The sequence below is a fragment of the Schistocerca gregaria genome, chromosome 2 (genome assembly GCF_023897955.1).
Source record: "Schistocerca gregaria isolate iqSchGreg1 chromosome 2, iqSchGreg1.2, whole genome shotgun sequence".
Lineage (NCBI taxonomy): Eukaryota > Metazoa > Arthropoda > Insecta > Orthoptera > Acrididae > Schistocerca > Schistocerca gregaria.
In genome coordinates, this window is record NC_064921.1 from 145,005,516 (window position 1) to 145,033,315 (window position 27,800).

The following is a 27,800-nucleotide window of genomic DNA, read 5'->3' on the forward strand; positions in this document are numbered from 1 at the left end:
CACTCTGGACACACAGATATATTTTGTTAATGGAACATTACAGTCTCATTTAACCATACGTATAATATTCGTATGTAAAAGGAGTTTTACTTAAATAGGAGAAATTAAATGGTAGGTACACACATGGTTCACATAAGAGACTGTGGGATTTGCAGTCTAACATTTCTGAAATGCTCTTTATGGATATAATCGTTTCATTCCTATGAAAACTTCCAAAGATTACTGACAACGGCTCTCTAGATGTCACGCTGGAGTTGACAAATTGGCATCTACTTTCTCTGTGGAGCCCCAAAGATATTCTCTTTTCAGTGCAGCGTTGTTTATAGCTTATTAGTACAGCAGCAAATATGTTTAATCGGTTACGAAGAGAAGAGAGACGAAAGGTCTCTTTACACCATGTTTAAATTTAATTTTCTTTTCCTTGGAAGTAAGCTTATACTGTATGTCCATTTATTAATTTTTTTCTGGGCTGGCTGAAGTTTACGTAGAACCACGGACAATATTTACCCAGATGAAGGTAAGGGAGATCATATTAAGATTTTTGCATTTCTCGGAAACACATGCACTGAAAACCAAGGACAGTGGATGTTTGGACTCGAATGTTAGTATTAGATTGTTCCTCAGTACTTGACAGTTGATGTATGTAAGGGTCCAGATGATGTGACATCACAATAAGTGAAAATTCTGCAGTTTTGCGAGATGAAGAAAATTTAAAATCTGTTGTATTTGACGTATTATTCATTTCTGTCGCACGGTGATTTTTTTAAAAGAAGTATGGTTACAATAGTCTATCATTATTGCTCAGAAAAGATTATCTTGCTCATTATCGATGTTCCATGCAGACACTAACATTCAACATATTGTTATTTTGAACATAAAAGATCTGTAAGGAATGTGTCCTGTTCCGTTGTCTTGTAAAACGAGTTACAGTTGTTCATTTTTGCCCGTTCTAGGTTCCAGCATTATGCGCTTTAACCGAGTTGCGATGGAAGAAGTATGAACTTGATGTCTGCTGCTCACCTGATATTTATCCTTCAGTATTCAATCAAAAATGGTAAGAAATATGTATAGTTCGCTAGTTTCATTGTAAATACCGTTAGAAATCACTAACACTTTCAGGAATAATTTAAAATAATTGTCACATTCCAAAAAAATAGCTGCAGTACATTGACAGGAAAGACGTATCAACAGTGATGTTAAAACAGAAAGTAATTGGTAACAACTTTGCTCCTACTGCATGACAGGAATGTGGCACTACACAGAAATTAATTGTTTTGCTTTTGAAGAGACTTGGCTGATAATGTGGGATATTTTCTACCACCTGCTAATTGTTTGGCAACTTAACCATAAACATCTGTTTTGCGTTAGTTAGAATACTTGGTTACGTACGTCGTTATTGATGTTAGAAGTTACTTGAAAATTAACATTTTGTATGTGTGATAATGTTACATGTTACTTGAAAATTAACATCTTATTTTTTTGTGCTGTATGTCCACCTTTTACGTGAAGGTTATTGGTACGAAAATTAAGTCTGCTTTCTTTTTCGGGAGAATAAAATTGTCATGCTTCTAGTTAGACCTGTTAAAATTTCTATTTATACTTGGATTACAGCATATGTTCAGTGAAGTTGAAGATAAATAATATGCCCAATGAAACAAATGAAGACCTTTAATTTTTTAAAAGCGCAAGAATTATTTCTTAGTTAATATATCTTAATTTTCTTATCTCCACGTATCGCTACATTGAGCGTATAATTAATCTGCATTGTATTATACTGCGTTAAAATAGAAGTGGAACGCTAAAGTTCCTTTCTTTGCGGAGTTTCGTGCACTGTTTCAGAATTGCAACTCGGATTTGTATTCGTTGTTTTTACAGATCAAGAAAACGTAAATGGAATAACTATTTCCACAGTAAGAAAGTCGATGATACTGTCGGTGTAAGTTTTAGTGCTAGTCTGAATTGAAGTCATGTTAATATAATTCACAAAGCAGTTTTCGAGACTGTGTAGCGCGCTTCTTTCCCCTGTGTAGCGCCGACCGCTCCATCTCTGAGAGTGTGAAGCAACTAAGATGGCAGGATGCCAACACTGACATCTGGAGGTTCTTTTAGGAACAGAGATCTGTTTTCCGTTCGCCACTACAGATGGCATACCAATAGTTGTTACTCTTCAGATAGGTTCCAGTGAAAGCTTGTCGTGCCCATTGGGGAAACTTTGCAATTTATTCAAGATTCCCAATGACACTTGTTTTTTAACGCATCCCGCATGGTGACAAAATAAGATACATGTTATTCCTTGCGCAAACGAAATGTGGAAGGAATAATAACTTGCTTGCTTTCTCAATGCTGTTATCGGATCCTATATTCACAATTTGCATAAATAAGTGGCTACATGATAATAAATGAATACTATTAAGAGAAGAGTTATTTTGTAATTTTGTGAGCACGTTTTCGTAAGACAATTGGAGGCTGCCAGAAACCACTGTCATTGAAGATTGTTTGGCACGTCATCAGTGTTCTCCCACGAGAGCGAAGCTGACAATTACGGTGCCTTCCGGTTGATCTAGTGGATATTAATCTGTTTTAGACTCCAATCTGTTTTCACAAGAAAGCTGGGATGTGTCACTATCACTTACAACTTCTTGACTTTGTAACGGAAGACTTATCTATTTTCTAGTTTACAGAAATATACCGTGATAATTTCCGTAATCTTCGCCCTGTTTCTAGAGAAAATTGTTATAGGTTCCAAGCTGAAGATAATATTTCAGGATACAAATCTTTCATAGCTACAATTAACCTCTTTATCCACCTGGTCTGGCCATACCAAGCAAATGGTCAGAGTGTACGGCTAAAAAAGTTAATTGTAGCTGTGGGTGATTTATTTCCTGAATCATTATGTTTTACTCAGTGAATTCTCGGATATATGCTACATTTTGAGGAACATTATATCGCGACTGGTGACTGAACCTGTGTACGTGACTGAACCTATTTGCCTAGGCTCATGTGGATTTTTCGGGATAAATCTTTTGTGGTTTGTGCTATTGACAATCATTTGTGGTCTTCATGAAGTACTTAGTTTTCTGCATCACTTATTACTGCTTGAGCAGAACACGTATAAATTTTAGTCAGGGTGCAAATGGACATCAAATTGGCAATGTTTGGCAGGGAATTTCCACTTCTGGCAGTTGCCTTACAACTGTGTAAAACATCCCAACAGTCTCAATCTGAGATTTGCGTCTTCCTGTGTACGTATGATAAGTCCTAGTCGTGTCCTACACGCCATGTCAACGTGAATCACATCGGCGAGGGGAAGTTGGTTCGATTCCACAGTAAGTAGGCTGTTTCTACTTAAATGTGAGACTCTTTTTGAGTGCTTTCTTTTTTCTAATATTTTGGAAAATATATCAGGAGGTAATTTTAGCAGTAGTAGTTCAAGTGTTTGTGCTTATATTATAGCAAGGTATGTGAGGAGTGTGTGTTTCTGTACAGCCCGCTGTATGCAGTGCTACCAGTGTCGCTCGGACCGCGACGAGGGCTGCTACCAAGCGCCCGTCGACGACAATTACCTGCTGAGCTGTCCAGACAACGACACGGGCGGCTCGCCCTTCTGCCGCAAGATACACCAGATACGTACGTAGCCTACTGCACCTCCGCACCTCCCGTCCTGGTAGTTATATCTCTCTTACGAGAGGTATAGACTGTTTTTAATGGCGTCCAGCATTCTATGCCTTCTTCTTCCTCTCTCTCTTCCCTTTCCTTTGATGACTCATCGCACCACGCAGTTTCTTCGACATACAGGATGTTTATAAATTAGTCATTCAAAAGTAACCTTTACTTATGAAAAAGGTAAATAGCGTACAGAAATGTTTGACACAGCACTGAATGCCGTACACTGACATGACAAACATCGTGTCCGATCTTCTTTTGCTAGGCGTTTAGGCAGCAACCGACGTGGCATCGACTCAGCAAGCCGTTGGGAAGTCCTCCTGCAGAAATATTGAGCCATGATGCATCTACAGCCGTCCATAACTGCAGAAACGTCGCCGCTGCAGGAACTGAACTGTCATTTACATCCGTTAAATGTTCGATGCGATTCGTGTCAGATGATATGGGTAGGCAGATCACTCGCTCGAATTGTCCGGAATACTCTTTCAAACAAATCGTGAGCAACTGTAGCCCAGTGACGTGGCGCATTATCATCCATAAAAATTTCAACTTTGTTTGGGAACATGAAGTCCGTGAATCGCTGCATATGGTCTCCAAGTAGCCGAACGTAACCGTTGTTAGTCAATAATCGGCTCAGGGTACCCAGTCCATTCCAAGTAAAAACAGCCCACACCATTACGGAGCCACCAGCAGTGTGTCTTGTTGACAACTTGGGTCCATAGCTCCTTGGGGCCTGCAGCGCTCTCGAACCTTACCAGCAGCTCTTACCACCTGAAATCCACCTCGGCACTAGTATTCTAGGATTCAACCGATATGGTCACGAGACCAGGAGAGACGCCAGAAGCGATGACGTGCTGTTAGCACTGGCAGTAGCGTCGTTCGACTGGTGCCACAGCCCATTAGCTCCAAATTTCGCCTCAATGTCCTAAGGGATACGTTCATAGAACGTCCAACATTGATTTCTGCGTTTATCTCACGTAGTGTTGCTTGTCTGTTTGCACTGACAAACGCCATTGCTGTCGGTCGTTAAGTGAAGGCCGTCGACCAGTGTTGTCCCTGGTGAGAGGTAATGCCTTAACTTTAAATTCTTGGTACACTCTTGACTCTCGATTTCACAAATATCTCACGTGTCTAGCTGTAACTACAGATCATTCTGTGCTCAAAGTCTATTAATTCCTGTAGAGCGGTCATAACAATGTCGCAGACCTTTTCACATGAGTCACCTGGGTACAAATGACTGTTTGGCCAATGCACTTCTTTTTTATACCTTGTGCACGCGGTATTTCCGCCATCTGTCTATCTGCATATTACTATCACATGACTTTATTTCACATCAGCGTATATCATTGAGTTTTATTTATATATGTGCGATGTGGGTAGTTTTTGTAACATGACAAATGTCCCGCCTGTAAACAGTTTCCTGCCAGATCTGTTTATCAGGGTGGCATGACATTGTTCAACCACTTCCAATCCAACACGGCACATCCCTACAGACATACAGGACAACTTCACGATGGAGATGTAGTGCCGTGCCACCCTGCTAGAAAATAAATTCTGTGCCCATATCCTGCCATAACTGAGGCATTGGATAAAGTTCAAACGTGACCAGCTACAATAGGCCAGTTACATTTGACTCGGCAAAAAGAAAGGACTGTCAATCTGTTCGATTAAATGACATGGTTTCTGCTCGCCGATCATTATGCCGATTGACTTTACCACAGGTATGGAAGGTGGCTTGGTCATTGAACACAATTTTTTAACACAAGTATCTTCAACCTGCATTTTTAAACATTTCTACACAAATCTCAGCACGTTCCTCTTTGTCATCTTACAGCAGTTCCAATTCGAAAACTTTGAATGGCGTTTTCGTAATACCTTCCACACTATAACACTAGGCATATTCAATTCTAAGCTGGCGAGTGTCGTTTATTATCCGGACTATGAATGTAAGATCGCCGATCTTATTAAAGTGATGTGTTAGAGACTTCTGTCTGACCCTGACCTGGCGTCCTATGTGATCCACAGCCAGTTGCGGTGAAACGATAATACCAATTAGTAACATATGAAGATGGTATCTGTTCTTTCGGATGTTAAGGCTAACCAGCCACTAACTTTCTTCTTCTGTGCTGGATGCACACGCATTGCCCGAACTCTTACGGGACTCGGTAAGATGGTCTGTCACGAGTAATGAGTGTAATGGGCTGGGGCACTACGGATGTAGTATGTGGACATTAAGTTGGGAATGTGGGTCTCACAGGGAGCGTGCAAGGCATAAATACCTGCAGTCGCATTATCCTCTGTGCCCTCGGTGCGCCGGCCGCGGTGGTCTCGCGGTTCTAGGCGCTCAGTCCGGAGCCGCGCGACTGCTACGGTCGCAGGTTAGAATCCTGCCTCGGGCATGGATGTGTGTGATGTCCTTAGGTTAGTTAGGTTTAAGTAGTTCTAAGTTCTAGGGGACTGATGACCACAGATGTTAAGTCCCATAGTGCTCAGAGCCATTTGAACCATATTGAACCCTCGGTGGCTCAAATGCATAGAGCGTCTGCCATGTAAGAAGGAGATCCCGGGTTAGAGTCCCGGTCTGGACACACATTTTCAACTGTCCCTGTTGATGCATATCAACGCCTGTCGAAAGCTTAGGGTCTTGATTTAATAATCATTTCAATTAGTAACAATTTATCCGTGAGGTTGTGGCTTGTGATATTTATCCCTTAATTGTCGCTGAACTGCAGTAGCGGATTTGAGTTCATGAAACCATATATAACTCTGCGCACACTGTGCATCGTTATACGCCATGAATGGCTGTTGGAATAACGCATTCGTGCATGCTACCTAGCGGGAACGTCGGAAACTAACAGTGATAGGACGGAATAAAACTTGATTATATATTTTCATTCAGTGCTGTATCACATATTTCTGTAAGTTATTTACCCTTTTTACAATTACAGATTACGTTTGTATAACTAATTTATAAAGACCCTGTATACGACGGTCGTTCAGAATTAAATAAACAAATAGCGGCACAGGAAAAATGTTTTATTCAATCAATACAATTTGCTGTCAATATTTCCAGGTAAACCTCACCAATTCAAAGCACGTGCACTACCTGCTTATGAGTTTTCTTATTCTCTCAGATAAGATTTCTTTCCCTTGATCTCGAAGCAGGTTTCTTACTTTGGTCTATACCTCTTCCTTCCTGTTGAACTTGATACCTCGTGAAGCTTCTTTCGTTGAACCACGCGTATAAAAATCGGAAGGGCCCAGGTCGAAGCTGTAAGGATGATGATGTAGCAGCGACCAGTCCACTTGGCCAATAGTTCATAGAGTCATTTTTACTGCATGAGATCAAGCGTTGTCTTGAAGAGCAAGCGCGCTATTCCCTTGATGTCTCCTATCAAACCGGCCAGAGTAGCCGAGCGGTTCTAGGTGTTACAGTCTGGACCCGCGCGACCGCTACGGTCGCAGATTCGAATCCTGCCTCGGGAATGGACGTTTGTGATATCCTTGGGTTAGTTAGGCTTAAGTAGTTCTAAGTTCTAGGGGACTGATGACCTCAGAAGTTGAATCCCGTAGTGCTCAGTGCCATTTGAAACATTTGATCTCCTGTCAATCGATTTCTTCTTCTTGTCAGGTTGTGCCATAATTCTTTTTCCTTCCCTGTTCTACTCTGTATCTCCTCATTAGTTAGGTGATCTACCCATTTAATCCTCAGCATTTTTCTTCAACACCACATTTCAAAAGCTTCTTTTTACGTCTTGCCTAAACTGTTTATCGTTCATGTTTCACTTCCATACATGGCTACACCCAGTACAAATACTTTCAGCAAAGACTTCCTAACAGTTAAATTTATATTCGATGATAGCATATTTCCGTTTTTCAGAAATGATTTTTTTTTCATTGCCAGTCTACATTTTATATCCTCTCTATTTCAGCCATGATCAGTTATTTCGTTGCCCAAATAAGAGGACTAAACTCCTACTGTAACTGTTTCGTTTCCTAATCTAATTCTCTCACATCAGCTGATTTAATTCGACTACATTCCATTATCTTTGTTTTGCTTTTGTTGACGTTAATCTTATATCCTGCATTCAAGACGTTGTACATTCCGGTCAACTGCTCTTCCAATTTCTGTGCTATCCCTGACAGAATTACAATGTCATCGACAAACCTCAAAGATTTTATTTCTTCTCCCTGAACTTTAATTCCTACACCAAATTTTTCTTTCGTGAAAAAAAGAAAGAAAAACGGTTCAAATGGCTCTGAGCACTATGCGACTTAACTTCTGAGGTCATCAGTCGCCTAGAACTTAGAACTAATTAAGGCTAACTACCCTAAGGACATCACACACATCCATGTCCGAGGCAGGATTTGAACATGCGACCCTAGCGGTCGCTCGGTTCCAGACTGTAGTGCCTAGAACCGCAAGGCTACTCCGGCCGGCCATTCTTTCGTCCTTGTATAAAGTACAGATTGAATGACATCGGCGATACGCTACAACCTTGTCTCACTACCTTCTCAACCACCGCTTCCCTTTAATGCCTCCTGACTCTTATAACTACCGTTTCGTTTCTCTGCAACTTGTAAACAGCCTTTCGATGCCTGTATTTTACCCCTGCTACCTTCAAAATTCGAAGAGAGTATTACTATGTCAAAAGCTTTCTGTAAGTCCACGAATACTACAAATGTAGGTTTGCCTTTTGTTAACCTATCTTCTAAGATAAATTGTAGGGTCAGTATTGCGTTAATCTTCCAAAAAATCACAGAAAATGGGATTATTGGGATTTAAAAAGGTACTTATATCGACCTTACCAACCAATGTTTGCGTTTTGAATTTCTTCCGCACTGGCGATTCAGTATGTTTCTACTGCATGCTTTGACACTTGGACGCCGGCTCAAAATGATGTAGCCAAGTGTTATTGTAGACTTATATACTCCTGCTGACTTCTAGCATTAGGTGTCATAGAATTCTCAAACATCCAACGATACCTCGATGTTCATTTCCCTTTTCTGAAATAAAACTGATCCTTATTCACATCATAATATTGTCCTCAAGTACATCACCCTTGTATAGACCCTCTATATACTCCTTCCACCTCTCTGCTTTCCCTTCTTTGCTTAGAACTGGGTTTCCATCTGAGCTATTGATATTCATACAAGTGGTTCTCTTTTCTACAAAGGTCTCTGCGTGAAGAGTTTGACAGAGCATTGAAAGACCTGAGTCGAAACAAGGCCCCCGGAGTAGACAACATTCCATTGGGAGAGCCAGTCCTGACAAAACTCTACCATCTGGTGAACAAGATGTATGAAACAGGCGAAATACCCTCAGACTGCAAGAAGAACATAATAATTCCAATCCCAAAGAAAGCAGGTGTTGACAAATGTGAAAATTACCGAACAATCAGTTTAATAAGTCACTGCTGCAAAATACTAACATGAATTCTTTACAGACGAATGGAAAAACTAGTAGAAGCCGACCTCAGGGAAGATCAGTTTGGATTCCGTAGAAATACTGGAACACGTGAGGCAATACTGACCTTACGACTTATCTTAGAAGAAAGATTAAGAAAGGGTAACCCTATGTTTCTAGCATTTGTAGACTTAAAGAAAGCTTTTGACAATGTTGACTGGAATACTCTCTTTCAAATTCTAAAGGTGGCAGGGGTAAAATACAGGGAGCGAAATGCTACTTAAAATTTGTACAAAAACCAGATGGCAGTTATAAGAGTTGAGGGGTATGAAAGGGAAGCAGTGGTTGGGAAGGGAGTAAGACAGGGAAAAATTCGGAGGAGGTATTAAAATCCAGGGAGAAGAAATAAAAACCTTGAGGTTCGCCGATGACATTGTAATTTTGTCAGAGACAGCAAGGACTTGGAAGAACAGTTGAACAGAATGGACAGTGTCTTGAAAGGAGGGTGTAAGATGAACATCAACAAAAGGAAAACGAGGATAATGGAATGTAGTCGAATTAAGTTGGGTGATGCTGAGGGAATTAGATTACAAAATGAAACACTTAAAGTAGTAAAGGAGTTTTGCTATTTGGGGAGCAAAATAACTGACAATAGTCGAAGTAGAGAGGATATAAAATGTAGACTGGCAATGGCAAGGAAAGTGTTTCTGAAGAAGAGAAATTTGTTAGCATTGAGTATAGATTTAAGTGTCAGGAAGTCATTTCTGAAAGTATTTGTATGGAGTGTAGCCATGTATGGAAGTGAAACATGGATAATAAATAGCTTGGACAAGAAGAGAATAGAAGCTTTCGAAATGAGGTGCTACAGAAGAATGCTGAAGATTAGATGGGTAGATCACATAACTAACATGGAGGTATTGAATAGGATTGGGGAGAAGAGAAGTTTGTGGCACAACTTGACTAGAAGAAGGGATCAGTTGGTAGGACATGTTCTGAGGCATCAAGGGATCATCAATTTAGTACTGGAGGGCAGTGCGGAGGGTAAGAATCGTAGAGGGAGACCAAGAGATGAATACACTAAGCACGTTCAGAAGGATGTAGGTTGCAGTAGGTACTGGGAGATGAAGATGTTTGCACAGGATAGAGTAGCATGGAGAGCTGCATCAAACCAGTCTCAGGACTGAAGACCACAACAACAACAACAACATTCACATCATGGTCAATTGTACTATCAAATATCAGTACAACGCTACGTGCGTCTTTTGTAATCCGAAATAGTAATCATTGCCCATTCTTTGGCGCTATCTTTCTACATAATCGGACTAGCATACCCTTAATTAAATCCTCCAGGTTGAAAGTCCTTAGCGAGCGAGGTGGTGCAGTGGTTAGCACATTGGACTAGCATTCCGGAGGACGAAGGTTCAAATCCGTAACCCCCTTAAGCCGCTTCAGGCAAATACAGGGATGGTTCTTTTGATAGGGCACGGCCGATTTCCTTCGCCATCCTCCCCTAATCCGAGCTTGTGCTCCGTCTCTAATGACCTCGTTGTCGAACGGACGTTAAACGCTAATCTCCACCTCGAATGCCCTCGTCATATATCCTCTCGGTGAGAATAGTCAGTCTGCGTATTGCTCTGGGGGCCTAGAAACGACGGAGAGGCTCCCGGTGACCCCCTCCCCAAGGGAACGTCTCACACCAGGTAAGTGTAACCCCTATGTTTGCGTGGTAGACTAATGGTGGTGTACGCGTACGCGGAGAACGTGTTTGCACAGCAATCGCCGACATAGCGTAGCTGAGGCGGAATAAGGGGAGCCAGCCCCCATTCACCGGGGCAGGTGGAAAACCGTTTAAAAACCATCCACAGACTGGCCGGCTCACTGCACCTCGACACAAGTGACTAGGGGCTCCTTCTCAAGCCAGAAAGCCGAGCGTTAGACCGCACGGCTAACTGGGCGGGCGTCATAGACCATTACTGTCCTCTTCCTCAAGTCCTGGGTAGCTGCCACTTCTCACTTCAATATATTTGGTCAGCGATCCATTTTGTCATATTTCATTTCATGTTCCAATCTTAGTCGTGTATGATTTCTTTGTAAGTCATAATTTAACTCATCAACACTGATATTATTTACCCATTATTGTTACACTATGAAGCATGTAGGGTCGGCAACACACACACACACACTCACTCACTTCAGGCACTCGATTGTGTTTTCCGACACGTGAATGGGAATGTTACCTTGCTGGAAATGAGAAGCCCAGTAACAAATTGTTACAACAGCGACGGCAGCAGAGAATCGTACATTGTCAATTAGTCTTCAGATTCATAATAAATAAAGTTCCCGTTTCTAGTAGAAGCTCTGCAGCTAAAAAGCAGATGGATTTGCGGTATCGGAAACGCCTTAATCAGATTATTTGTTGTATAAGTGAGACGATTGTCTATTGAAGAAGGGTATGTTGCTACAAGCACAGAAATAATGTTTAGGAGACATAGCAACTACTTTCATGTTGTACATCTGTATTAGTACTTCACAAACCACAATTCACCGTGAGTTGTGTGGCAGAGGGAATACTTTGTTTGATTGATTAATAATACTGTCCACTTTGAAACGCCCAAAGCCTTAATTTGAAGGTGTTTTAACATGTGTAGCGGCAGCTGTCGAAGAAAGTGTCGTCCTTTATATTGCTACTCTCTTTACTTTAACTTTTGTGTCTACTTTAGACTGTATTTTCAGTGTCTAATTTATGATCTTTCCGTACAAAAAATGTATACCCATTCACTTACAAATTCGTTAATTTGTCCACTCTCATTTCTCCAGTATGTAACACCTACGGCCAACAGACAAAATAGATGCGTTACCTAAGGCCTCTGAAAATCATAATTATTCGTTTTTTTTAGTACGGACATAGGAAGTATTCAATCTTCTGCCACTTCGTAAGGGTGTACAAAATGGTTCCTCGAGAATTTTTTGTAAACCGCAATTACGAACCACAATACCTTCAATTTAATGATAAATACGTATTGTTAACATGGCAAAAACATTCCGCTGTCACATGTTCAGATATATTTTTATTAGTCAAGACGGGTTTCGGAGACTATTCTCCATCTATAGTCTTTCAGTTTAGTTCGTCACCTTATGTATAATAAACATAAAGATGTTAAGTTTCTGCAGTTTCGTTTCATTTCATTGGTGGCATTTAAAATACGGTGCTATCCAAGGGCATTAAAATTAGGTGGACATATGAAGTATGGAATGATGAAGCACCAAAAAGACAGGCGACAAAAGAATTGCACTGCTTCACAAAAAAGTGAAGCACCCATAAGACACTGTAAGTTGCAGTGTAACGTCGTACACTTACTCTCCATCGGTGGGTGTGTAAACTATTCAGAGTTTCAACTATCTGGAACAGGTAGAACGGCCACAAGAGTTCGTTAGTCTTGTCCGTGGTTAGTATTATTACCAGGCATGCTAGGATATGTAAGGGTGTGCACAACGTCGCATGTTGAGTGACCACTTTGAAGGATACGGAATGTCATGTAGTCGTGAGAGACAACGTTATTGGCACCTGACAGACTTTGAAACTGCCTCATTGCGAGTATCCATTTCGCCAGCTGGTCGAATCGTGCAATATGCGGATCTGTAGGGCATTCGGATGTGACGGAAGCACAATGTTGAACTACATGGGAACGTTTGGGGGGCATAATCATCGTCAAGGTACCGTCGTCCTTGTCTAACCACCAAATGGGAGAATCGCGTTATTCTGCACCAAGCACATCGAACCCCTTCACATCTGCGCTTACCATCCGAAATTAGAAATTGACTTTCTGCAACATTCTGCGTCATCTCTCACCACTCGTCTGAAACTAGCAGTTGCCACACTACGAAAATACCATCCGATGGTCGGGCTGAAGCGCCGAAAAAACTGGTATAGGCATGCGTTTCCAAATACAGAGATATGCAAATAGGCAGAATACGGCGCTACCGTTGGCAACGTCTATATGAGACAACAATTTTCTGGTGCAGTTGTTACATCGTTGGGGATTTTCAAGTACGACTGTTTCACGAGTGTACCGTGAATCTCAGGAATCCGGTATAACATCAAATCTCCTATATCGCTGCGGCCGGAAAAAGATCCTGCAGGAACGGAATCAACTACGACTGACGAGAATGGCTCAGTGTGACAGAAGTGCAACCTTTCCGCACATTGCTGCAGATTTAAATGCTGGGCAATCAACAAGTATCAGCGTTTGAGCCATTCAAAGAAACATCATCGATAGCGGTTTTCAGAGCCGAAGGCCCACTCGTGTATCCTTGATGACTGCGCGACACAAAGCTTTACGTCTCCTCTATGCCCGTCAACACCGACATTGGACTGTTGATGACTATGAACATGTTGCCTGGTCGGACGAGTCTCGTTTCAAATTGTATCGAGTGGATGGACATGTACGGGCATGGAGACAACCTCATGAAACCATGGATCATTCATGTCTGCAGGGGGCTGTTAATGCTGGTGGAGGCTCTGTAATGGTGTGGGGCGCATGCAATTGGAGTGATATGGGACCCCTGATACGTCTAGATACGACTCTGACAGTGACACGTGTGTCAGCATCCTTTTTGATCACCTGCAGCCATTCATGTCCATTGTGCACTTGGACAGACTTGGGCAATTCCAGCAGGACAATGCGTCACCCTACACGCCCAGAACTGCTACAGAGTGGCTCCAGGAACAGTCTTCTGAGTTTAGACACTTCCGCTGCCCACCAAACTCTCCAGACATAAACATTATTGAGCATATCTGGGATGCCTTGCAACGTTCTGTTCAGAAGGGAGGTCCAATCCCTCTTACTCGCATGGATAGTCCAGCAGGATTCAAGGTGTCGATTCCCTCCAGCACTACTTCAGACATTACTCTACTCAATAACTCGTCGTGTTGCGACACTTCTGTGTGCTCCCGCGTGCCCTACACGATATTAGGCATGTCTACCAGTTTCTTTAGCTCTTCATTGTTCCTAAACACAGCGGCTGCGTTTGGGGTGGTGTTGTGACTGGTAACGAGGAACTGTTGATGAATGGAGTCGGATTGTGTTCAGCTGTAAATCGTGTTTCTGACCATCGCTGGCAAGTATAGCGGCGACTTTGGGAGACGTCAGATTCTCCCAGTGTTTTGGTGAAGCACTGCGGTGTTATTCCTGGCCTCGTTGTTAGAGAGACAACAGGTATGACGTCAGGTCGTGGCTGGTAAAGGCTGAGGGAACTCTGATGGCATAACAGCACGTCACGCACATCTTATGTCCTTACGTGTTACTTCTCATACGACATTATTGTGGTAATGCTCGTCCACATATGGCTTAGTACTCTATAAACAGTATAAGTGACGTTGAGGTAGTCCCATGAGAAGCAATATCCTCAGATCTGACCCGATAAAACACATGGGGACCACTTTGGCCGTCCATGTCCCAGTATCCATGATATAAGGACCAGTTACAATAGATGTGAGCCAACTTGGCTCGTGAGAGGATTGAACGGTTTTGTGACACCGTTCCAAACAGAATTAGTACATGTATCCAGGCGAGAGCGGGTGCAACGTCATGCTGATAAATGGGCTCGTACTGCCAAGTTCTTCGTAAATTTCACTCGCTTTGGTGATCACTGAAATAATATCACATACCCACTCAACATCAACAAAAGCAAATCGAGGATAATGGAATGTAGTCGAATTAAATCAGGTGATGCTGAGGGAATTAGATTAGGAAGTGAGGCACATAAAGTACTATATGAGTTTCGCTGTTTGGGAAGCAAAATAACTGATGACGGTCGAAGTAGAGAGGATACACAATGTAGACTCGCAATGGCAGGGAAAGCGTTTCTGAAGAAATGAAAATTGTTAACACCGAGTATAGATTTTAGTGTGAGGAAATCTTTTCTGAAAGTATTTATATGGAGTGTAGCCATGTATGGAAGTGAAACATGGACAATAAATAGTTAAGACAAGTAGAGAATAGAAGCTTTCGAAATGTTGTGCTGCAGAAGAATGCTGAAGATTATATGGGTATATCACGTAACTAATGAGGTACTGAACGGAATTGGGGAGAAGAGGAATTTGTGGCTGAGCTTGACTAGAAGAAGGGATCGGTTGGTAGGACATGTTCTGAGGCATCAAGGGATCACCAATTTAACATTGGAGATCAGCTTGGAGGGTAAAAGTCGTAGAGGGAGACCAAGAGATGAATACACTAAGCAGATTCAGAAGGATGTAGGCTGCAGTAGTTATTTGGAGATGAAGAAGCTTGCACAGGATGGAGTGGCGTGGAGAGCTGCATGAAACCAGTCTCTGCACTGAAGACCACAACAACAACAACAACAACAACCCACTCAACACCTGAACTTTTCGTTTCCTCCTACCGTTCTGGGCGCCTCACTTTTTTTGTCAGACAGTATACCTGGAAGACCATAACTGGAGGAAACGACAAATCAGTGGAATAATTGCTACAGAATCTGTGAATGATTTACTTGGCACTGTTAGAAGTATCTGAAGGGAAAATATCAGAGGCAGATGATTAAATTATGCAAAACAGATCATGGAATGTGTAAAGTGTAGCAGTCGTATAGAGGTGGAAAGGTTGGCACAAGAGAGGGAACGAGAAAGGACAATATAAAACCACTAGATGTACTGATGGCTTACAAAATTGCATGTAATCTTTTCAAGAAATATTTGCTACTGTGATATAGAAGAATTACTGTGATATGTATTTTAGTTGTCGAATAAGGTAAGTGGTTCAGTGGTCTTAAGGACGTTCCACTTTTGTGGAAGACTCGAATGCCAGTTAATACGGTACAAGTCAAACAAACCAATGTGTGTTAGAGACATTTTCATTAAACATTTGCTGCGTTATTTATCTACACTGCTTGACAGCTGCTGACATTTGCTAAGGAGCAACTGGCCGTTGTAACGGAGCAACCAACAATTTCTACGGAATACTTAACCAATGATAGTAAGAGGAAATGTTGAGGGCGGGATTCCTTGAAGCCTGTTCCCAGACCCTCTGTATGTATTCCTAAGTTCACGCAGTACGGTGTTCGACGGTGGTTGTTGCGGAACCCGTTAGTGCGACATCATGTGTGGTATGGCACCATGTCTACAAGACATCATTAGTTTGTCTGCGATCGTCGACGAGCAGCTGGACGGCTCGAAGCTTTCCAAAGTGTCTCTACTGTGGCTGCAGTAATGAGTGTGTCCAAAAGGGCTCGAAGCTTTCCAAAGTGTCTCTACTGTGGCTGCAGTAATGAGTGTGTCCAAAAGTGCCATCTCGCGATTAGAAAAGGCTACTGAGGATGAGGGTGCTCGTAGATGGACCTTCATACATCAGGAGGATACGTAGACCCGGTGGCGAAAAGGTGCACACATCCCAATCCTAGGCAGATCGCTGCAGACCTTCCGACCGGTAACGATACAGGTGTCTCCACAAAAACGATTTCCCAACGATTAAATCAGGCTGGTTTGTTTGCTCGGAAGCCTGTTAAACCCACTTCAGTTACGTCGTCGTCGAGAAACAATACGTTGGTGTAGAGGCATGTTGGTTGTGGTAAGCAACAGTGATACAGAATGAAGTTCTCCGGCGAATCGCGTTACACTGTGGCAAGTGATTCCGGTCACCAGTTAACGTGGAGAGGGGGAGAGAGAGAGGGGAGGGGGGGGGGGGAACACGTCATATATCAAATATGATCTTGACTATGGCCTAGGTCTCAGGCAGAATGACCGAACACCGCTGCATATCTTGTTGCGAGTTACTGTGACAGCACAGTGGTATTGCAGGTAGATCACTCTGTATCATGTCAGTCTGTTTAGGGGTACGGTGGACCCCGACTTTCTATTTATGGACGACAATGCCCCCCCCCCCCCCTCCACACACACACACACAGGACTGCTGAGTTGTCGGACGCACTGGGAACTCAAGATATTGAACATGTGGAATGAGCTTAATACTTCCCCCTCCCCCCCTATCCCACCTAAAGCCTGTAGAACATGCGTGGGATGCTCTTGGCAGATGTGATTTTCAACGAACACTCCCTTACCGAACCGTTCAAGAACTGAAAATCGTATTGAGAGAGGACTGGCACAATATCCCCCAAGGACTCTTCAACAGTTTTGTAGTCAGCATGAATAACAGATGCAGAATGTACATAAGTGCCCGAGGAGGACATATTCCTTACAGAAAGTCCGATGTCGACCTTTACGTTGGGAGTCTGACCTGTGTCAAACATGAACGTTACTTGTGTCCAGTTATCCTGCTTTCACATGCGGTGAAATGTATACCATTTTCCGTTATTTCTAGAACTCCATTGCGTACGTGCTGTGCTTTACGTCGTCCATCGTTGCCTGTGATTATTACTGTTCAACAATGTTTCAGTATCTTATCATTTGTCAAGCAGTGGAATTCTCATATACCCTTACCGTGCGTAGTGTATTTTACCACGCAGACATACATACCTCTTCGCACATAAAATTGCAATAAACAGTAGTAAGACAAAAAGTGGCGTGAATGCATAAAAAATTATTTGAAATAAAGTTGAGGATTTGCAATACATTCACTGATATAAATACGAATCCAGTAGAAGGCACGACAGCTGCTGCGCCTAAAATATGCTTCCCGCTCGACTCTGAGACCGTTTGGGTTGTCTAGAGACGTAGGCACAGTAAGTATCAATCTGACATTTGAGAAACGTTTCTAGAACGCGGAATGCTTCATTAAACATAATAATATTTTGAGCAGATGGTTATAAAACAATGTTTGCTTAAATTGTGTACAATTCTTATTGCGCTTGAAGTGACACGTGCTTAAGACTTGTGAATACGATATATAACTGTAACTAGATTACGAATAAGTGACCAATGCAGCTATTTATTGAGAAGTGTTAGAATAAATTCTATGTGGCTATATTAAACAACCAGATCATCACTATAGGTTACAGTTGGGAACATCACGTCAATGTAATGAAGTTTTAAAACATTTCTTCGTTCCTCTGCGCGAGGAATTGTGGAAGAGGGGATATTAACAACGAGGAATTCCTTTCTTTATTGTGCTACGTACCTGCCAGATATCATCATTCACCTGCTTAAAAATCTGAACAACCTTCCAGAGCGTTCGTTTTAATGAATATAATGCCGTCGGTCAAACTGTCCTTTGGAAAACGTTATACTTATGTATCAGCCATGAACTTATGAAACATCACACAATAAGCTGCAGAGTGAAAGAGTCCTTCTGCAAAAAAATCAAATAGGTTGCTGCTAAAGCATTTCTCCATAGCAAAAATTGTGAGATCTGGTCGTGAATGAAGCCTGTAAAGTCAGTCGGTTAGAGCATTATCATCGAAAGGCAAGCTTTCCGGATACGAATCCTGGTCCAACACACACTTTTAATCTGCCTGTTAGTTTCATGCAGGAGCTTAAGTTTACTGAAAGAACATCCCTAGGCTTCAAGTCAGAGGAAAGTGATCCTAGTAATCTTTGTGTAACTGTGGTTTGGTAACATTAAGGAACGAATTACTTTATACCAAATCGCCCAATTCCACTCATTTTCTCATAATCCATGTTTGAAACGTGTGTAGATAATAGGGATGGGCTACATTCAGGGTTCTGCACACATCAAAACTGATAGCAATCATTTCAAACTGCCCTGCTGTATTGCAGTGTAAAACTGACAACATGTTTACATCGATATTCATCCTCAAAATCGTTCACAACACTAAATTTTCATATACAAAATACTCCAGGAGAAAATGGTTATGTGTTGGCTGGTGGCAATATGAATATTTAGAAGGATAACATATGCACTGTTCTCAATGATTTCCTAGCCACACCCACTTAAAACTGACAGATATGACGACTTCGCTGTCATAATCGACACATTCCTTGTGATGTGGTGCATGTGCACGAATTGTGGACGTGCTATACTACTCTTTAGTTAAAGAAAACATCGCCGGACTGGGATCCATTGTGGACAGTGTTACTTTTATAAAGGTCGTCAGTCTCGCTTAGACTCACGAGACAAAATTGACGTAACGGCTAACGCAACACATACTGTGCAGCGCACTGCTATGTGCTTCTGTGCATTTTTTTCACAACTTATCTTCGTAGTTGCACATCACTCTAGCAGTTAGTTTGTATGCTATGTGTTTCATAGATAACATGCACAATATCTCGTAATAAGATGGAACGAGTCAATGGGCACTCTATTAATTAAAATTTTATTTAACTATAGCTGTATGCTGACAATTTATAGGGATTTCAAATAATAAACAATAATATTTAATAACATTACTGAGTACATAAGGTTTTGCACTAAATCAGCTACAAGAATATGAATAAAAGTTCATGTCTGGAACTGAAGTCTACTTCACAATTTAACTTTGCTAATGTTCTGGCTTCAATGATAATGGATAATTAATCAAAAGTTTTGTTAGTAGTATTATTCACTCCTTTTGGAGCAAAAGTGAGTTTTAATTAAGAATAATCAAGTCATTTATCTTCTAGAGTTTTAATTATTTTTATCATTGTTCATTCTAAAATCTATGTATTATCTACACCAAATTTCATGAGAGGCAGTATGTATTGTACTTTTATGGTCTAGTTACAATACCTAACATCACATTTGGTTATGTGACAAGCTTTTGTGAGGATAAGATATTATTCATGTGGCGCACTTTCGTGTAACGACGAGTTTATTTCGTGAGAATGAGTTACCCTAGAGTGTAATTTCATATGGATTTATTGCATACAAATGATCAAGGTATTTTATTATACAGAATTTTTCCCCTCAGTACTTGCAACTACACAAAGTGCAGAAGTGACTGACCAGAGTTGATTAAAAAAGCACTAAAATATGTTTACATTTCACATTTAAGTTGTCATCAGTATGTGCACCCAAAAGTTTTGAAGATACTTAGAAACACTTGTCCATGCTTTTAAATTCATTTTTGTTGGCATTGTATGCTTTTGTGTGCTGAGTTGAATATGTTGCATTTCTTTAAAGTCTGTGAGACTACTTGCAGAAAAAGTCAATAATTATTTAAATCACATTATTTACAATTTTGTCTTTGGAGTTAGGTATTTTAACTTGACTAACAAAGTTTACATATTCTGCTATATGTCTATTGGAACTGATTATTACTTATGTAGTATGTAAAAAGACTAAAAGATAAATTATTTACACATATCAGAAACAGTAGTGGAGCTAACATTGAACCTTATGGAACTCCATTAATTATTGCTCCCTGTCCCCCTACTCTCCTCCAGTCAGAAAAATATCTTCTGTCTACAGTTGATGAAGTATGTAATACAACTTTCTACGCCAAAATCAAAGGTTCGTTCTGCAGACAGAAATCATAAAGCTTATTTCACACTTGCTGTGCACCATCTAAATGGCACTACGTTCATGGCATGCTATTGCATTGATTTCACTTCTATTCGAAAGCTGTGGTGCACAGTTCACGACGATTGTCAGTGTCTCCCTTCATTTCATTGCTTCCTGTATCTCAATACAGTTCCAGGAAAAGATAACTTGGAGAAATACTAACAGGGATTTCAGTTTATTGTTGGTTAGAAAAGAAGGCTAATCAGAGAAACGTTACTGATAACTAGACTTGATCAGGTATAAGCAGTTGGGCAAGTATGAGGAGGAATTTCAGGAAATGTCAGGAAAGTGATGGCAGATTGCTTGTTGGTGTTAGATACGTCTCTGAACTGACAAGACCTCTAAAATATAGCTTTTAGAAAGATCTTTATTAATCAGTTTCAGGCAAACACCATTTTTTGAAAATGGAGCTGTAAAAAATTTGATATTTACTTATTCGGTTCGGTTCTTGCTGTTCATGTGTGGAAATAATCGATTCGATTCCAAGAATATATTACTTGGCACTTTTTTTTATGAATCCTGTCCTAGTAACTGTCAAGAACTCTGCTCCATGAGGCTGGCTTGTTACACAGGCAGTTATGAGAATGGTTGACGCACTGGTGCGTTGGAGACCAGTGTTGGAGGCGTGCAGCCAGCCAGACCTGAGAGGTACAAGCAAAACAGGCAACACAGAGAGCATGTAACACTTGAGAAGGAACCAGGATTGATTGTTGGCTGGCCTCTCTAACACTCCTATCGTTGAGAAGTCACAGACTTACTTTATTTGAAGTATAGGTCCCCACTACCCTATGCTGCACCGTGCAGAATGCTCGGCTGCTGTCCACTACAGATGGAACGACCGGCGGCTCTACCGCTGCTATGTCCATTTTTTTCGGCACCAGCCTTAGCTGAGTAGATGTCCAAGTCACCATATGGATTTCCATACCAGTGCCTCGCACATGACACCATTTAGACGGTTACTGGGCAAGTGTGAATTGGCCTATGGCTGTTGGTGAGCACCAAGTTCGTTAAGTAGAAACGTCGCACTTTGAAAAATTCTCTAGAGCAGTCTGTTCCAGCGCGACTGGCCACCAGCGGGCAGCCGGGCACCCATGGGCGCAAGTATAGTCGAATTGGCGTAAGGTGATTCCTGAAACCTGGCAGCATTGCCATAGACATGTTTACAAAATACCATTACGCGGCCGGTTGAGGCAGGTGGGAAGCTGATTCTCTCAGCCCTCTGCAGCTGTCAGAAAACTTCTTATTCAAACTGTACTATAGGCAGAGGTTTAAAACAAGCTGATGAACAGGCAGTCAAGACATAGCCTACGGAGTGTACCGGTCAGCCACACGTGGGTGGTTGCTGCTGAGTAACTCGCACATGTGAAGGATGACTGGTGGGTAGCATGTGCCAGCTGTACCTGTTTGAGAGGGAGCTAACGAGGGAACATTCCCAAGGATAAATAAATGATCTTGATGAATCTTGAATGGTATGTAGGGAGGTGAAAATAATACAATATTTATTTTTTCGATTTTGCTCAGTTTTACTTTTAAGGGGAAAATGCATTAAAATGTAATATTTTGTATATTAGGTTTAGAAGGATTATCTTCGAAACCGTGACATATAAAAATGGTTTCATATAAAAACTGAAATTTAATTACTGTTCTTGACAAATATATAATCAACTTTTGTAATAATCTGAAATTTTGCAAAATATCGCAACATCATTAATCAATTCTGAAAAAGGAAAACTTTTCTTACAACATAAATTGGAGAAGTTTTCACACCACATACGTCCATGGATAATAAAGCTGGTTTCTGAAATATCATTTTTGGAAAATGAGCTGTACGCATTTTACTGCCAGAGTATTTTCAATATACCTAGTTACAGTATCATTATTACTCTTAATTATGTAAATTAATTAACTTTTATGTTGCAAATTATTTTACGTTGACATTTTTATTTTTGTTTTTTTAGTTTACCATTGACATATGAATAGCTCATTATTATGATGAAGAATCGTAATAATAATGATAATCTGTAAAGAAACGTTTAAAACATAACTTTTTTACACCATGCACAATACACACGATGGACAACACAATATATAACAAAATTCTGCAGGATTCTGAAACAGCAACTGGTGATTCTCAAATATACTGATTTGTGCAATGCACATTTGAGTAGATGGAAAACCTTGACTGGGAGAACTGATTATGTGCTAGTGGCTCCAGCTTGAATATAATGTCTCTCAAGAGAAGATTGACATCAAAATCATTCAGCAGAATTTGTTCTGAAAAACTCACAAAGCTCTTCTAATATCGAAGATCTTATACATCCCACGGCTGTGCGAACCCCTGTGTCTTTTGGAATCACCAGATGAACGGGTTCCTTGTTCTCAGTTAGGACGCTCACTGAACCTCCGACTTTTCATAGTCATAAAAGAAAATTATGGAGAGTCTAGAGAAAGAATTTGAGAATCTGAGTTTGAAGCCCCAAATCTGGTGAACTAACATCTGACCCAGACAAAAAGGTATTTGAAAAACGTTTTCTTTCCCCGTCTGGGAGAAAAATCTGTATTATTGTTAGATCCTTGTTGTAGTCAGTGGGAAAGAACAGTTTTGAACATTGTATGTAAGGACAAGGAACTAGTTCATCTGATGATCCCAAAGGCTCAATGGGACACATGCATTTATTGGCCATATATGGAATTCGATGTGGGAAGACATTTGTGAGTTCTACTAAATGATTACCATCTCAGACAAACAATGTAAGCAAACTGCAGTCAGTAGTGGATAATCAATTCTCTTGACCAAGATTTTCCATTTCTCTGAAAACAGCGTGTACAAATCAGAATATTTAGAGGGTCACCCGCCACAATTTGAGAATCCTGCTGAATTTCGTGTTGTCTTGTGTCGTCTGTCGTGTGTATTTTGTGTAGAAATCTTGTTCATTTTATCTGCATAGTGTAAAAAACGTTATGATTTAATCATGTATTTATGGATTATCATTATTGTAATGAATGAGTTATTCTTTATTGACAAAATAAGCATATGTGAAGCAGTTAACAGAAGAAAGTTAATGTAAAACGTAAAATACCAGTTTTAAACATAAAACAAAAATAAGTAATATCATCAGAATAATTTTGAACGTTTAGATAATGTTACGTCTACGACAGATGGCCCCTGCCAGGCAGACTACACTCAAGACACTCCTGTGTGCCATATAACATAAACAAGCAGTTGCAGGCGCAACCAAGAGGAACACAATTTTTGAAAACAAACATAACTTGCTAGAGACTAATGCAAACCTTTTTCTGTAGAGGTCGCCTCACAGATACAGGGAAAGTTCGAGTACTCTGCCAACCACCGCTGGCTTTATAAGGACAGTGCAGTAGCAGTACAGCCAGTTCCTCGCCGAGCTAGGACCAGCTCCTATGAACCTCACCAACGCTCTTGATGAATGGTCGTCTACAAGTTATTTGTTTTTGTGTGTATATAGTGATTTTTCGAGAAGTGTAGTTCAATTTTAATAAACGACATTATACTGAGTGTACTGCTGCTGCGCTGGCCTTATAAAGCCGGCAGAGGCTGGCAGAGTACTGCAACTTAAAAATGAAATTGGGCAAAGCCGAAAAAGTAGTAATAGTAGTTGTTGTTGTTGTGGTCTTCAGTCCTGAGATTGCTTTGATGCAGCTCTCCATACAACTCTATCCTGTTCAAAATATTTATCTTCCAGTACCTACTGCAGCCTATATCCTTCTGAATCTGCTTAGTGTATTCATCTCTTGGTCTCCCTCTACGATTTTTACCCTCCATGCCGCCCTCCAGTACTAAATTGGTGATCCCTCGATGCCTCAGAACATGTCCTACCAACCGATCCCTTCTTCCAGTCAAGTTGTGCCACAAACTCCTCTTCTCCCCAATTCTATTCAATACCTCATCATTAGTTACGCGATCTACCCATCTAATCTTCAGCATTCTTCTGTAGCACCACATTTCTAAAGCTTCTATTGTCTTCTTGTCTAAAGTATTTATCGTCCACGTTTCACTTCCATACAAGGCTACACTCCATATAAATACTTTCAGAAACGACTTCCTGACACTTAAATCTATAGTCGATGCTAACAAATTTCTCTTCTCCAGAAACGCTTTCCTTGCCATTGCCAGTCATTTTATATCCTCTCTACTTCGACCATCATCAGTTACTTTGCTCCCCAAATAGCAAAACTCCCTTACTACTTTAAGAGTCTCACTTCCTAATCTAATTCCGTCAGCATCACCCGATTTAATTCGACTACGTACCATTGTTCTCGTTTTGATTTTGTTGATGTTCATCTTATATCCTCCTTTAAAGACACTATCCATTCCGTTAAACTGCTCTTCCAAGTCCTTTGCTGTCTCTGACAGAATTAGAGTGTCATCGGCGAACCTCAAAGTTTTTATTTCTTCTTCATGGATTTTAATACCTACTCCGAATTTTTCTTTTGTTTCCTTTCCTGCTTGCTCAGCATACAGATTGAATAGCATCGGGGAGAGGCTACAACCCAGTCTCACTCCCTTCCCAACCAATGCTTCCCTTTCATGTCCTATAACTGCCATCTGGTTTCTGTACAAATTGTAAATAGCTTTTCTCTCCCTGTATTTTACCCCTGCCACCTTCAGAATTTGAAAGAGAGTATTCCAGTCAACATTGTCAAAAGCTTTCTCTAAGTCTACAAATGCTAGAAACGTAGGTTTGCCTTTCCTTAATCTTTCTTCTAAGATAAGTCGTAGGGTCAGTATTGCCTCACGTGTTCCAACATTTCTACGGAATCCAAACTGATCTTCCCCGAGATCAGCTTCTACTAGTTCTTCCATTCGTCTGTAAAGAATTCGCGTTAGTATTTTGAAGCTGTGACTTATTAAACTGATAGTTCGGTAATTTTCACATCTATCAACACCTGCTTTCTTTGGGACTGGAATTATTATATTCTTCTAGAAGTCTGAGGGAATTTCGCCTGTCTCATACATCTTGCTCACCAGAAGGTAGAGTTTTGTCAGGAGTGGCTCTCCCAAGGCTGTCAGTAGTTCTAATGGAATGTTGTGTACTCCTGGGGCCTTGTTTCGACTTAGGTCTTTCAGTGCTCTGCCAAACTTTTCACGCCGTATCATATCTTCCATTTCAATTTCATCTACCTCCTTATAAACAAAATAAGCATATGTGAAACAGAAGAAAGTTAATGTAAAACGTAAGACGCCAGTTTTAAAAATAAAACAAAAATAAGTAACATAAACAGAATAATATTGAACGTTTAGATATTTTGATTCTAAATGTCGAAAATTGTTCGACAGCGCACCATGTACACTTTATTTTCCAAACATGGTGTTTCAGAAACCAGCTTTATTACACATGGATGTATGTGGCGTGAAAGCTCCTTCAGTTTAAATTGCAACAAAAGTTTTCATTTTTCAGAAATAATTAAGTGTGATGGGGTATTTTGCAAAATTTTATATTATTAGAGAAATTTATTGCACAGTTTTCAAGAACGTTAATTACGTTCCAATCTTTATGTGAAACATAGTTTTTAAATATTATGGTTTAGAGCATATTCCTTCTATACCTAATACGCCAAATTACCTTATGTGGTCTATTTTACCCCTTAAATATGGAATTTGGCATAATCGAAAAAATAGGTACTGCATAATTTTGCTCCCTCTACATACCTGCGTAGTTTCATTAAGGTCGTTTGTGTATAAGTACGTCTGGGAATAGTTCCTAGTGAGTGACGCTAGGTGACGTTCGTACTGGGTGGGCCAGCTGTGGAACAGACTATCCTAGACAACCGTACTGCAGCATTTGGTAAAGAGTGCGGTGTAACACTGTGCAGTGTATTTCACGAAGAATAGTGACGAGGCGTACGTGCGGGAGTGCGGCTACCTGCGGCACCCCGAGAAGGAGGCGTGCTTCCTGTCCCGGTTCCCACACACGGGCTACCAGCTCACCTGCGAGTGTGTCAACGATGCCTGCAACCGTGCCGAGGCTCGCCACCTGCCGACATTTGCCGCAGCCGCCACGATCACCGTCGTCATCGCCATAGCCATCTAGAGCCATTGACCCGCTGCCACTACCGTGCTGGCGCGAGCGATAATTGGGTACCAAGTGTTTTTTCAGATGGAGAAACTTGCATGATTCAACACCTTTCACCGGATTTGTAAGATTCATTCCTATTCCTATTATTTATTGTGTGGACACAAAAATAATGCTTCGAACTGAACGCTTCACATAAGCTGCGTCTGAAAGACCCGAAAAGATTTTATGGAAAACGAGGGGAGAAATGGGAACGAAGCGGCACGTTATGGTCTGCACAGGCATATTTTATTAGACTGAGTTTTAGAAGTTCTTGCAGCAAGTGCATTGATTATGTGTCAATTTTTTTAGACCTATTCTGTAGTATAGTATTTTATTATTTGTGTATGTTATGCATGTAATAAAGATAAAAGGGAAAACGACAAAAATGTTTGCAGTAAATGTATCTTCAAATACTTACTGTACCTCGCAAGTGGTTTGGGGCTGGATAATTAAGTAAATACCTCAGTTAAAGAAAACAGATTGTATCTTCTCTTCTGTAGACATACGTGAGATCATGTTTCAGATATCATGAGCAAGGAATGCACTATGGGACATCTTCCTCGGGGGGACTGAAATAACAAAATCATAGTCACTATTGCATTCAACACAGTGAGTGTGGGATGAGGTTGCTGGTACTAATGCTAGTAGTGGAAGTTTCTAACCTGATCAGCGTATGGCCGGCAAACAGAGTGAGAACTGTGAACCAATGACCAGTACGAAGTGCCAGACTTCTTCACACGAACTGGGCGAACCACTCCGTCAATGATAATCTCATACCAGATCATGTGGTGCAGTCCCTAGGAGACTGGGTTCACATTTTGGTGGAACGGGGCTGCTTTCTTTGACAAACCCATAGCCAATTTCTTATCCAGTCCCATCTCTAATCACTTCAATATTATTATGTCTGAAATTTCTGATAGAGGTATAACGTGGTTGTTGGAGCATTTTCGTAACAGACGAGAATGTTCTAATTTGTGCAACTGCACACTGGGATTTCAGTTTATAGAAGAATTCGTTCCTGCTGCGTTCGTTCATGTTTGTTATTGTTGTGGACTTCAGTCTCAAGAATGGTCTGATGGAGCTCTCCATACTACTCTATCCAATGAGAGCCTATTCATCTCCGAATAACTACTGCAAGCAACATCTTTCTAAATCTGCTTACTGTATTCATCCATTATTGTTCCTCTACGATTTTTACCCGCCATACTTCCCTCGAGTGCTAAACCA

At 40.9% G+C, this 27,800-nt stretch overlaps 1 protein-coding gene across 1 annotated transcript; it reads left to right on the top strand.

Moving 5' to 3' along the window:
- The first annotated feature begins 214 nt into the window (after positions 1-214).
- On the top strand, positions 215-27,049 carry LOC126336558 (uncharacterized). The gene is made up of 4 exons (XM_050000406.1): positions 215-517; positions 954-1,054; positions 3,487-3,627; positions 26,332-27,049. Exons 2-4 carry the CDS (start codon positions 997-999, stop codon positions 26,547-26,549), a joined length of 417 nt encoding a protein of 138 aa, XP_049856363.1. The 5' UTR covers positions 215-517; positions 954-996; the 3' UTR covers positions 26,550-27,049.
- The last annotated feature ends 751 nt before the right edge of the window (positions 27,050-27,800 follow it).